This window comes from Belonocnema kinseyi, chromosome 2 (assembly GCF_010883055.1).
Source record: "Belonocnema kinseyi isolate 2016_QV_RU_SX_M_011 chromosome 2, B_treatae_v1, whole genome shotgun sequence".
Taxonomy (NCBI): Eukaryota; Metazoa; Arthropoda; class Insecta; order Hymenoptera; family Cynipidae; genus Belonocnema; species Belonocnema kinseyi.
The window spans coordinates 167,860,696-167,873,657 of record NC_046658.1 but is presented as its reverse complement, the minus strand read 5'-3'; the positions used below and the strand labels follow the sequence as shown (position 1 = coordinate 167,873,657).

General features: G+C 31.8%; 1 protein-coding gene across 2 annotated transcripts; it reads left to right on the top strand.

The window, feature by feature from the left end:
* The first annotated feature begins 993 nt into the window (after window positions 1–993).
* On the top strand, window positions 994–9,229 carry LOC117182240 (fibroin heavy chain-like). 2 transcript variants are annotated; one of them, XM_033375347.1, is made up of 6 exons: window positions 994–1,135; window positions 3,591–4,004; window positions 4,305–6,212; window positions 7,035–7,823; window positions 7,959–8,294; window positions 8,364–9,229. In XM_033375347.1, the coding sequence occupies exons 1-6, from the start codon at window positions 1,069–1,071 to the stop codon at window positions 8,570–8,572; spliced, it is 3,723 nt and encodes a 1,240-aa protein (XP_033231238.1). In that variant the 5' UTR covers window positions 994–1,068; the 3' UTR covers window positions 8,573–9,229. The 2 variants fall into 2 exon arrangements, with proteins under 2 accessions (XP_033231238.1, XP_033231227.1); XM_033375336.1 differs by having other exon boundaries at window positions 7,035–8,294.
* Window positions 9,230–12,962: the final 3,733 nt, after the last annotated feature.

The window sequence follows — 12,962 nt, the reverse complement described above, 5'->3', positions numbered from 1 at the left end:
TTTAGGAAATCATTTAAAATGTTTCAAAATCTTTTTCAATTTTCTCTCAAAATTCATTTTCCAACATAAATTTTATTTTAAATTTCACCAGGAAAATTTAGAAAATGTTTGATTCACATAAATCATTTCAAAGTCCTTGAAAAAGTTCTTATGAAAAACTTTATAATTTGATGAAGAAATCATCAGAAATCTGCATTTTGTTTTAAATTTTTGGAAACATTTCCCGAATTTTTGATTATTTTTCAATGTTTTCAAAATCTTAAATTATTTTTTGATCTTTTCAAAAATTTCAAATATCTTTTAAATTTACTCGAATTTTTTATAAAATGTTGTAATCTTGTAAATTTGAAAATATTCTCAAAATCTCCTATATAATACTTTCTTGCCATTTTCAGAAATCGTTTGAAATTCCTTGAAACCTTGTTAAATTTTCTGGTAAAATTAACTTTTTTTTGAAATGTGTAAAATCTGTTGACTACAAATTTCAACAAAAGGAAAGAATAAGTTGATTAATATTAATCAAATTACAAAAATGAAAAACTAGTCTCTGTGACATCATTATGAGATTTCTGACTCACAAAAGTTTGTTATTTCTGAAAAAAATTTAATTATGCCACAAAATCTATGACGATTGATCATTTCAGTTACGAATCACGGTTTCCCCAAGAATCGAAAAATGTGAAGAGCTTCATGGAAGTGAACGGACCATGACCGTGAGAACCTATCAGCAATAGTTTTGTCCTTTGCGTGAAAAATAAATTAAAAAAATGATCACTTATAAACAAAAATCTCCCGAATAAAAGAAAAACGTAAAAAATTTATTTAATTTATTTAGAAACGAAAGTGAAATAAAAAAAATAAATAAATAAAAAATTCTTTTCGATGAGGAAAAAAATCAGTTGTTCATTACTTTTCCATTTAGTACGTCATACGTGAGAATTGTATATAAGATCTTGATTAGACCCTAGAGCTTCAGTCGGCTCTGACTCTTCGATCACACAAATTTAACAGAAGTAAAAAGGAGGAAATTATATATATATATATATTTTTTAAATTTTAAGTGAAAAAATGGCGTCGGCCAAGTGTTTAGTGTTCTTGTGCGCTTTACTTTTGGTTGAGAACTCCATTGGGCATGGTAGTGTGTTACATTTTATTTTTTAGCTTAATTTAATTTTTAATGGAAAATTACAAAAATTTTTAAGAAAATTTTTACAAGAAAGTATAATATACCTATAACTGTAATTTTTTGTTAAGACCTGTACTTTTTTGTACACAAATTATAAATTATAAATTATAATGCAAAAAAATAAAAGGTTTTACACAAGTTTAAATTTCTCAAATAGTGTTTTAATCTAAAATATTCCATTTTTACCAATTTGATTCGAACATTTTTAATGTCTAACTGAACTTATTGAAATTTTATGCAGAAACAACAAATGAACAATGATCAATTTGGAAAATATTTGAGTTATTTGAAATGACATTTACAAGTTTTAAAAAGATCCAAACTTAATTTAAAATTGGAAGAGTTTTTGAAAGATGAAAAACAAAATTTAGATTTTAGGTATCGAAATAAGATTTTGAAGTTTTTGAAGGATATTTAAAGGTTTTAAGAAAATAATTTTTTTTAAGTTTGCTGGAAAAATTGATTTTAAACCTATTTTTTTAAAATAGTAGTATTTTTAGATTTCGAACACAAAATTTATAAACTCTGTAAGCATTTTAAAAGGTTTTAAATGAATAAAAAATTGGTATGAAAATTCCTAGAAAAACGAACAATAACTTTTTTTAAATTAATTTTAAAGGAATATTCAATAAGATTTATAAAATTTTCCAAAAAGAACCCGGATGATTTTAAGATAATTTTTTTTACTTTTGCAGTATATTAAGTTTTTAAAATTATTTTCTTTCTCCTGCTTTCAAAAAACTTCCCCCTCTTCTCGACTTTTACTGTTTAACTGCGAAATGAATTAGTAGAACCAAATTAGCATATTTTTGGTTGAAAATTCGGTCATATTTTTGGTTCGGGATCCATCTGGATTTGTTAAAAATCTACTATGAAAATTTTTTATTTTATTGAAAATGTACATATTTTATTAAAAAGTCATATTTTTTCAGCAGAAATTTTACCACTTAGTTGGAAAAGAACTACTTTCTTAAACATTCAGTTTTTTTGGTTGAAGATTCATAATTTTATTGTAAAATTCAACTGATTGAATAAAGATTCAACTATCTTGTTCACAATTTTTGTTTGAGAATGAATTATTTTAACTATGTATTCCAATTTTGGTTCAAAATTGATCCTTTTGATTGAAAACGAATGATTTGTATTTGAAAAAACTCGTTTAATTTAACTGGTTGAAAATTCGTCTTTTGGTAGAAAATGTAACTTTAATGGTAGAAATGTCATCTTTTTCAGTAAAAAATGATATTTTTTGGTGTAAAATTCAAGTTTTCGAGTTGAAAATTTAACTGCCTTTGATCAAAATCGTTTATTAGCTTGAAAATGTACTGTTAGGTTAAAATTTGAACTATTTTGTTCGAAATTCTTTTTATTTTGCTTCAAGTTTAATTAGTTGGTTCTTGGTGCAACTATTTGGTTATAAATTAATTTTGCGGTTGTTGAAAAAAATGTCACTCTAATTAAAGTCTTTAAATTTATGTAAATCTTTGACTTTTTTCGACATTTTCAGAAATCTTTTGAAATTTATATTTTCTTACAACTTTTTTAAATATTCAAAAAATGAAAATTATTGTTGAACTTTTGAAAACTTCAAAACCTTCCAAATGTTTCTTAAAATGATTTAAATTTTGCCCTAAAATTTGTTGCAAGATTCTGCAAAATTAAATGAATTGCTTTAAAATCTTCTAGATTCTTTTTTTTGAAAGTTTTGGAAATCTTTTAAAATGTTTTGAAATACTTTCAAATATTCTTTTGAAATTGATTTTTCAAAATAAAAAGTCATTCGAAGTTTTGGCAGGAATATGAAGCAAAATATTGGTTTTCCCTTAAAAGATTTTCATAAATCTTGGAAATGGTCGAAAACCTCCTCAATCTACATCTTCTTCTGAATTTGTTAAAATCTTCCGCACCGTGTTAAATTGAAAATTTTTGCTTTTAATCTTCTACAATCTTTTTCAAAATTTTCGGAAAACATTAAAAATCTTTTGCAATCAATTTTGTCTTTAAATGCATTTTTCAAAAACAAGGTGTTTGAAATTGCCTAGGGATCTCAATACAAATTTTTGTATTCTCTTAAAACCTACACACATTCTTAAAAATATATCTTAAAAAAGCTTCTTGTTTCAAAATCTTTGAAAATCTTAATTTGGGTTATTTTTTTTAATCTAACTGACTTCATCCTTCTTTAATTAAAGAGATATTCAAATTAATGGTTTTGCAAACAATAGAATACTGATGTTTCGTTACTCTTGTTTACTTTGTTTTTTATTCAAAAAAATATTTTAATATGCCAAATTTCATCTTTGTCTCTTGATGATTCTAAACTTCACTTATACCATAAGTGACTATTAGTACAAAATATATCTTTTTATAATATAAATAAATATAAATATTTTTATAATATCAGGTATCTTGAGCGGACTCCTAAAAGACCATAAGGAGCGTCGTCGAGAACATCTTGCAATTTTGGACCCTCTTGGTCTCTTTGGTGGGAGGGAAAGAGGCAACAATGGAGGTTCAGAAGCTTCAGCTAACTCCCAAAGTTTGGGAACCAGCTTCAACCTTGGACCAATTGGTTTCAGTAGCAGTTTATCATCCGCCTCAGCAAATGCTAAAGCTGGAGCTGGAGGATCAGCAAATGCAAATGCAGATGCCCTAGCTAATGCTCAGAATGGAGGTCAAGGAGTTTACGGAGGTCAAGGGGGTTATGGCGTTCAAGGAGGTTACGGAGGTCCAGGAGGTCCAGGGGGTTACGGAGGTCCAGGTGGTTACGCGGGGGGCAATTCCAACGCTCAAGCTTCCGCCAATGCAGGAGCTCAAGGTAATCAAGAGTTTAATTAGAAATTAGAAATGAAAAATCTCATCAGAGATTAAAAAGCGCTTTACTCGTCTCATCCTGTTTGCAATTTTCGCACCGCAATTCATCTAGCGTCCAATAAGCACGAATTAGAACACGAATCAGATAGTGATCATCGACTTGCTACATAGTCAGGTATTCTGTAAAAGAAGGACCTGTAGAATCTCAACTGCTGATATATGTTGGTTAAATGGAATCTTCTGATGAGGAATATTTTGATAGTATGAAATTTTTGGATGGAGAAGATTTTGGTATGTTTTGCAGGAAATTATATTTCACCGGAAGATTGTGATGATGAGGGATTACCAGCTCAAGCTGTACCAACTAGAGATGATGGGTCTCGCAGATATGCTCGCAGTGGATATGGTGCATCTTCTACAGCAACTGCTAGTGCAAATTCTAATGCTAATTATGATATGATTACGAATCCTAGCAGAGGATATCAACCAGTTGCCGGTAGTAATGCCGTTGCTAGTGCTATTTCGAATGCAAATGCGAATGTGAACACTGTAGGACAATATCAGCCAGCTCAACAAATTCCTCCCCAATATGGTACCCAAGGTTCCAATGCCAATTCTAATGCCAATGCTGTTGCCAGTACTAATGTAAATTCAAATAGTGGAGGACAGTACCAAGTATTCCAAAATCGTCCCCAATATACTGCTCCACAAGAACCTACTGCCAATTCTAAGGCTATTGCTAGTGCTGATTCAAATGCCAATACTGGAGCTCAATATCAACCGGCGGTCTCAAGTCCTCCTCATTATTCGGTTTCTCCTGAATCAACTTCACTTACTGGTGCTAATTCTAACGCCAATGCTGCTGCAAGTAGTAATGTAAACACAAATACTGGAGGACAGTATCAAGATATCCAACATCCTCCCCAATATACTGCCCCACAAGGATCTACTGCCAATACAAATGCAATGTCTAGTGCTAATGCCGATGCTAATATAAATTCTGGAGGACAATATCAGCAAGTTGCCCAAAATCCTTCAGAATATGAAAAATATATTACTTCACAAGGATCTGCCACCAATCTTAATGCTCATTCCAGTTCAAATGCAAATACTGGTCTATCACAATCGATCCCTGTTCAGACTCCATCCCAACCATCATCCGGTTCTTACAGATACGTAATTCCCGTTCAGCAAGAAACTACTTCATCAGTATCTGGATATTCTGGAACTGAAAAAGGTTCTCCTAGAGTTACAGTAACTTATAGTATAGGACCTTCAAGAGGGAATGCTGGATCAGTATCTGCGTCAAATGAAAATTCACATTCAAATACAAATGCAAATTCACATGCAAATGCAATGAGTACTGGTAATATTGCTAGAGGAAATAATGGACCTGTTAAAAATCTGAATGATCCGAATTATCCTGTAAATCGAGGCTCTTCTGATACGATCAGGATTATCGTAAAAGAGGTTCCGAGGCAAGAAACTGGCCGTCGCTATCAGGATGAGCGATATCCTAGTGACAGATATCATGATGATCGATACGCTGGTGGCAGATATCCTGGTGATAGGTATTCTGGTGATCAACGTCATCGGTATCCTAATCATCATTATCATCATCATCATCATCATAATTATCGTCCAGACCCTTCTCAGGAAGAATATGGACCTTACGCTCATTATCCACCACCTCCTCCAGAAAACCCACAATATGTTCTAGTTCAACGTCCTTCTCAACCCCAACAGCAACAATATATTCCAGCTCCTCCACCTGCTAAACATCAACCTTCTTCTCCTCAGCAACCACAATATGCTCCAGACCCTCCTCCACCTCCAGCACCTCCTCCTCCTCCAACACTTCCTCCACCACCATCTCCATCACCACCTCCTCCGCCTCCTCCTCAACAGCCACAATATTTTCCAGCTCCTGAACCTCCACCTCCTCCGCATCAACAACCGCAATATATTCCAGATCCTCCACCTCCCCCACCTCCTCAGCAACCACAGTATATTCCAGCTCCCCCACCTCCACCTCCTCCACATCAAGAACCACAATATAATCCAGCTCCTCCGCCACCTCCTCAGCAACCACAGTACATTCCAGCTCCTGCACCTCCACAAAAAATCCAGTATGTTCCAGCTCCTTCACCTCCACAAGAACCAGTACAATTACCTCAACCTGTTGAAGAGAAAAGACTGGCTCGACCACAAGGTGAGCGTAACAAACCTTTGTCGTTTTATCAATCCATTCATTGTTCTAGTTGTAGTTCTAGAAACAATATTTAAACGTTTTCTAAAAGTCAGTGAAACCTGATGCAATAACGAATTGGTAAGAAAAGTGCAACAAGATGGAAATTTGACTACATATACATTATCAGATCTCGCACTACTTTACAAATTTCAAAAAAGTGTTAAATGTAGCCTCTATGCCTTAAGAAACTAGTAAAAGTAGTTAAGTTTTTTAAACAAGTAGCAAAGGGTGAAATGTTTATTGAATTAATTTTTTAGTGCTTTGTGAAACTCCTTATAATTTCGTGCTAATCCGTCTGAGCCTCAACTAAAAAACTTTAACTAACTATATTTGAGGGATTCATAGGATTTCAAATGAAACTAAAATATTTCACAAGATTATAAAGAAATTTCTATAGATTGTAAATTATTTAAAATAGTTGTAGATTTTCTTAGAGATTTTAGACGATTTCAGATGATTTTAAACATAATTTCAGAGGTTTTAATATATTACTATTAGTATATTTTAAAACATTTGATCAATTGCAAGATTCAAGATTCAAGGGATTCAAAAATATTGACGACTTGCAGCAGGAATTTCAGAGGATGTCAGCAATATTTAGTCATTCTAACAGTCAGAACAAAGATTCTTTATGACACTATTTTAATTCTATTTACACATATGTATGCTACCATTGACTTTATTTTCAATTTCTCAAATTAGTTCAAGGTTTGATCATTTTTTAATAAACATGTATTAAGATGCAGCAATAAATTAAATCAAATAAAATTTTCTTCCGTACAGGTGGTTTCACACAAAATCCCTTTCTCACTGGAAATGGAGGATCTAATGCAAACACAAATGCCAATGCCAATGCTAACGCTGGAGCTTCAGGTTACAATCAAGGAGGATTTGGTGGACCACAAGTAGGCTATGGTGGACCCCAAGGAGGATATAGTGGTCCCCAAAGAGGCTATGGTGGTTCCCAAGGAGGATATGGTAGTTCAAATGCAAAAGCCAACGCCAATGCTAATGCTAATGCTGGTGCTCAGGGTGGTAATTTCGGAAACCCAGGATATGCTGTTAACCAAGGATATAGTGGACCCCAGGGTGGAGGATATGGACCCCAAGGTGGATTTTCCCCACAGGGTGGATATGCTCAACCCGGAATAAGGGGCTCAAATGCCCAAGCTGAGGCCAATGCCAACGCTAATGCTCAAACTCAAGGAGGACTCGGAGGAGGTTACCAACCTAGCGATCATTTAGTAGCTATACCATCTGGTCCAGTAGTACCAAGTGGTCCTAGCGGTGGAGGATATGGAGGTGCTTCAGCTGGTGCCAACGCTAATGCTCAAGCTCAAGGAGGACTCGGAGGAGGTTACCAACCTAGTGATCATTTAGTAGCTATACCATCTGGTCCAGTAGTACCAAATGGTCCTAGCGGTGGAGGATACGGAGGTGCTTCAGCTGGTGCCAACGCTAATGCTCAAGCTCAAGGAGGATTCGGAGGAGGTTACCAACCCAACGATCATCTAGTAGTCATACCATCTGGTCCAGTAGTACCAAGTGGTCCTAGCGGTGGAGGATATGGAGGTGCATCAGCTGGTGCCAACGCTAATTCTCAAGCTCAAGGAGGACTCGGAAGAGGTTACCAACCAAGTGATCATCTAGTAGTCATACCATCTGGTCCAGTAGTACCAAGTGGTCTTAGCGGTGGAGGATATGGAGGATCACTTGGAGGTTCAGCTAATGCCAATGCCAAAGCCGATGCTAGTGCAAATGCAGGAGCTTCCAATATTGGACAAGGTGGATATGGTGGTAACCAAGGAGGGTATGGCGGAAACCAAGGAGGATTTGGAGGTTCTAATTCTAATGCTAATGCCAATGCCAAAGCCGATGCTAGTGCAAATGCAGGAGCTTCCAATATTGGACAAGGTGGATATGGTGGAAATCAAGGAGGATTTGGAGGTTCCAACTCTAATGCCAATGCCAATGCCAATGCCAATTCTAATGCCGGTGGAAACAATTATCGGTTGAACGAAATCCCTTCTGCTCCTTTACAAGGTAATTAATCTTGTAAGTCTTGCAAAGCATTTTAAAACAATATCCATACCTAATTTTTTCTTTCCGCAGGAGTTAACTCTGGTGCTCAGTCATCAGCGAATGCAAACGCAAATGCTTCTGGTTCTTCTTCTGGATTAGGAAATGCAGGAGCCAATGCTAAAGCTGATGCTTCCAGTAATGCATCATTTGGAGGCTATGGTGGCAGCTTTGAAACAAAAAGTTCTGCTTCAGCTTCTGCATCAGCAAACTCAAAGGACATGCTTATTTTCACTGACTGATTTTTGGAAGCTGTGATACAAGTGAATATTTTAAAACTAAAAGTACCGTGAAAGAAAACTCTAAATCAAGGAGTTCAAATTGGTTTTTGTTTATTCCCTTAGAGGAACAAACAAACCGAACCTATCGATCTTGATATAAAAATAATACTTTAAAGAGTTTTTTAATGATAACAAAATATTGTGTTAACACGTGACTACTCAAAACTTTTGGGTGAATATAAATTAGTTACTAAAACAATGCAACATAATGTTCGAGGAGTGTACATAATTTTGTTGTTTTTAGCGAAGAAACTTTAGTCTTGTAAATAAAAGCAAGTAGAATTTGCGACTTCCTGGTAATCCCGATGGCAATGTTTAGATCTAGAAGAAAAATATGTCAAACTGGCGAAATGAGAGAAAAATTTTACGTGAAACAAACATGTAGTTATTCTATAGAATTAATTTATTTACTAGGAAATTGTATACATATGTGTATGCACAATTAGCAATAATCACTTTTGCATCGTTCATCAGTCTTTTCTGGAATTCGCGCTTGAGTACCATCGTATTTTGCCATGTGTGATCATCATGATGCGCTATTCTCGTAATTACTTAGCACATGTGTTTTTTCAGGGAGATTTTAAAATACATTAAATACATATAATGGCGATAATAAAATTTTTATCACTTTTCTTAGGTTTAGATTACAGTTCGTTAGTGGCCTTTTGTGACCCCCATTAATTATGCATACTTGAGTCTCTAAGACATGTTTCATCAGTAATGAAGGCTTTCAAATCTTTGGATATTTTACTTTATGGTTATTACTGTAATTTTTTATGGATAGATTTTAAATTTTAGGATTCACAATTTTCGTGTGTTAATAAATAACAGACTTAGGTACATTTTTTGGAAAGACTTGCAAGTAAATAAAAAATAATAACAATAATTGATGACGAGAAATGCATATTTTTTAAAATGAATTTTAGAGTGTTTACCAATAAAGATTTATATATTTAGATACTTTATCAATTTTGTTAAAAACCGATTTATTTTACTGGCAATACATATATTTTTTTAGGAAATTAATTTGCTTCATAACAATTTATGGTTATAGTTGAATGTTCATTTCTTTTGTTGAAAATTTATTATTTTTTAAAGAATTATCATCTTAGTTGAAAATTCATCTCTTTGGTTGCAAATGTTACTATTTCTTTGAATCTTCGTATTTTTTTTTTGAATTATGCTGTTTTTTATTTAGATTAAAATCGTTCTTGGTTTAAATATCAAACATTACATTTTTTGCGGCGAATTTTTACGTTTTCATTAAAAATTCAAGTAACTCGTTGAAATTTGAACTATTTTAATAAAAATACTTTTTTGTTGAAGATTAATCACTTTAGCTAAAAATTTATCGCTCTGTTTAAAAACGTAACCAATTTGTTAAAAATTCTATTTATTGGATTGAAAATTGAATTTTTAACTGAAAAAATTAATATTCTATTTTTGGTTGAAAATTGATACTTTTTAGTTTAAAATTCATGTATTTAAAAAAATTCATTTTTGTTTCAGAAAAAAAAATCTTTATGTTTAAAAATTCATTTTTTGGATTGAAATTCATCTATTTGGTTCAAAATTCGGTTTTTATATTGTAAAAAATTATCTGTTTTCAACGAAAAATATGAATATACTGTTTTTGGTCAATTTTAGTTGAAAATTCATGTATTTTCGTAAAAAATCATCATTTTTGGTAGAAAAGTAATCTCAACGATTGAAAATTCATCTTTTGGACAAAATTTTCAATTGCATGGTGGACAAATCATTTAATTTTTTTAAATTTGTATTTTTTGTCAAAAAGTGCAGGTTGAAAATTCAATTGTTTATAGAAAATTCATATTTTTCACTTGAGAATTCGATAAAAAATTAAACTATTTGATACAAAATTTATCTTTTTCATTTGAAAATTGAACTATATTGATGAAAATTCGTCTTTCTTGGTATTATTAATGTAAATACACACCATATTGAATGTAATATGAAACACTTTAAATTTATAGAATTTTAAGTCAAAATATATATTTAATTTTCAATAAAATACATAAATTTCTACTAAGTAGTTGAATTTTTAAATTATAAAGGATAAATTTCTATCCAAAAATGAAATATTGTAATCTTCAGATGAAAAAAATAATTTTTAACAAATAAAAAAAAACAAATTTTTAACAAAAAGTTACATTTTAAGACAACATATATATTCAACAAAGCATATTAATTTTCAACAACATTTTTAAATATTAAAGTTAAAAGGAATAATTATCTACAAGGCGGTTTTATTTTCAACCCAGAAATATGTTTTTTAATAAACAGGTTAATTTTTCACGAAGAAGATACAGTTTTCATGAAAATAATTAAATTTATATAAAAAACGAATTTTTAACAGAAAAGTTAATTTTCTACCAAACTGTTGAAATTAAATAATCAAAAAAAAAATAATAAGAAAAAAAAATTAGTTATGTTTTCAACAATAGAAATAAATTTTCAACTGTTATAATGATGAATCTTGTAAAAATGAATTTTTAACAAAAGACTTCGAAACCCAAAAGATGATTTTTTAATCCGGAAGATTAATTTTATAAAAATGGAATAGTTACATTTTTCACACTTGAAATCATAAAAAATAAATAAATTTCGAAAAGAATAAATAAATAAAAATAATTCTCAACCAAAAAGATAAATTTTCAACTGAGAAGATTAATTTTCTGCCCTTGAAATCTTCTATATTTTTTTCGATATTTTTAGAAATCTTAAAAAAAAATTCTCATGAATGTTAAGGAAACTTTTTCGTTTTCTTGAAACCGTTGATCTATCTTAAAAAGCTTAGAATATCTTCTATTTTCAAAGAAAAAAGATGCATTTTAAACAAAAAAGTTCAACTTCAGCCAAATAGTTTAATTTTCTACGAAATTGTTGAATTTTCAACCAAACACGGTTAATAATTTGAAACGAAACCGCTGCATTTCTAACAAAAAATCACGAGTTTTATAATTTTCTACGAATAAAGACGAATTTTTAACAAAATGTATGAATTTTCAACTAGAAAAGATCAATTCTGAACCAAAAAATAAAACGAATTAAAAAAATAGTTACATTTTTAAACAACAGATGAATTTTCAACTAAAGTGATAAATATTTGAAAAAGTGAGTTTTCAACAAAAGAGTTCAGCCTAACAGATGCTTTTTCAATCCGGAAAATTTATTTTCTAAAAATCGAATAATTGTATTTTCGACCAAAGAGATGAATCTGCAAAAAGGAGAGAAAGGGCATATTTCTTAAAAATATAGAAAAAAAAATTCTTTAAAATTTATCATCAAGAAACGTCCTAAATTTTATTTAGGTTTGTAATTTTATTTTAACAGACCCCCCCCAATCCTTGTTATAAGTCGTAGTTTTTAGCATGCCCCCTTCTAAAATCATTAACTTACTTTATGGACGGCCCCTAATTAAAATAACTCTAAAAAATTAGGTTTTTGATTAATATTTTTCTAAAAGGTAATTATACTCTATTCCCCGAGACAATAACCTACAGAAGCGTATCTTTACGTATTTGGGCAGAGTATGGTTAAAGAAGGAGTTGCTTGGATGAAAATGTCCCATATTAAAGCAAACACTTAATTTTGTATTACGTTTAGGGAGCATTCGGAATAGAGTATATACTCTATTCCCAAAGAGTATAACCTCAGGCGGGCCACGTTATGTCAACTTTGCGTAGCTACGGAAGCTTTTCTTAAAGATACAATCCGCACGCTCCATGAAGGTTATAAAAAAATGAGGAATTTCTTCTTTGACAATATATCCGCTCAAATATGTAAAGATGCGCGTCTGTAGGTTACTCTCAGGGAATAGAGTATAGATGATACAGTTTTTTATACCTTCTAATTTTCAAGGAGAGGAGCCGCGGGACCAAGAGAAAGGCGGTGCTCAATCAAGCGTGACAAACAGTGTAAGGGCCGCACACTCAGCGCATTAGCTGCATCAGGTTGCGCCATGCGTCCAAATGGGGCCAAATGACTTGTTACGATTAGGGGGTAAAAAATTGGCAAAAAATCTGTTAAATATTGTCGTTAATGGAAGGCCAATTATACGCTGGAGGTAATGACGTAATATTTAGCTTGATAGTATAATTGATTTACGCATTAAATTAGAATCATCGATGAACTTGAACTCCCTCTTGACCTCTCTGGAGAAAAAATGAGAGAGGAGACGATTAGCGAACGTCTTCAGGAAACTTCAATTCTAATCAATTACGCAAGAAATTAAAGGAATTTATCAGCTTGAAATTAATCAGACAATAAGGAAATTATCTTTTTACCATATCTGAATTTGCGAAATAAAAAAATAAAATGAAAATGGTGT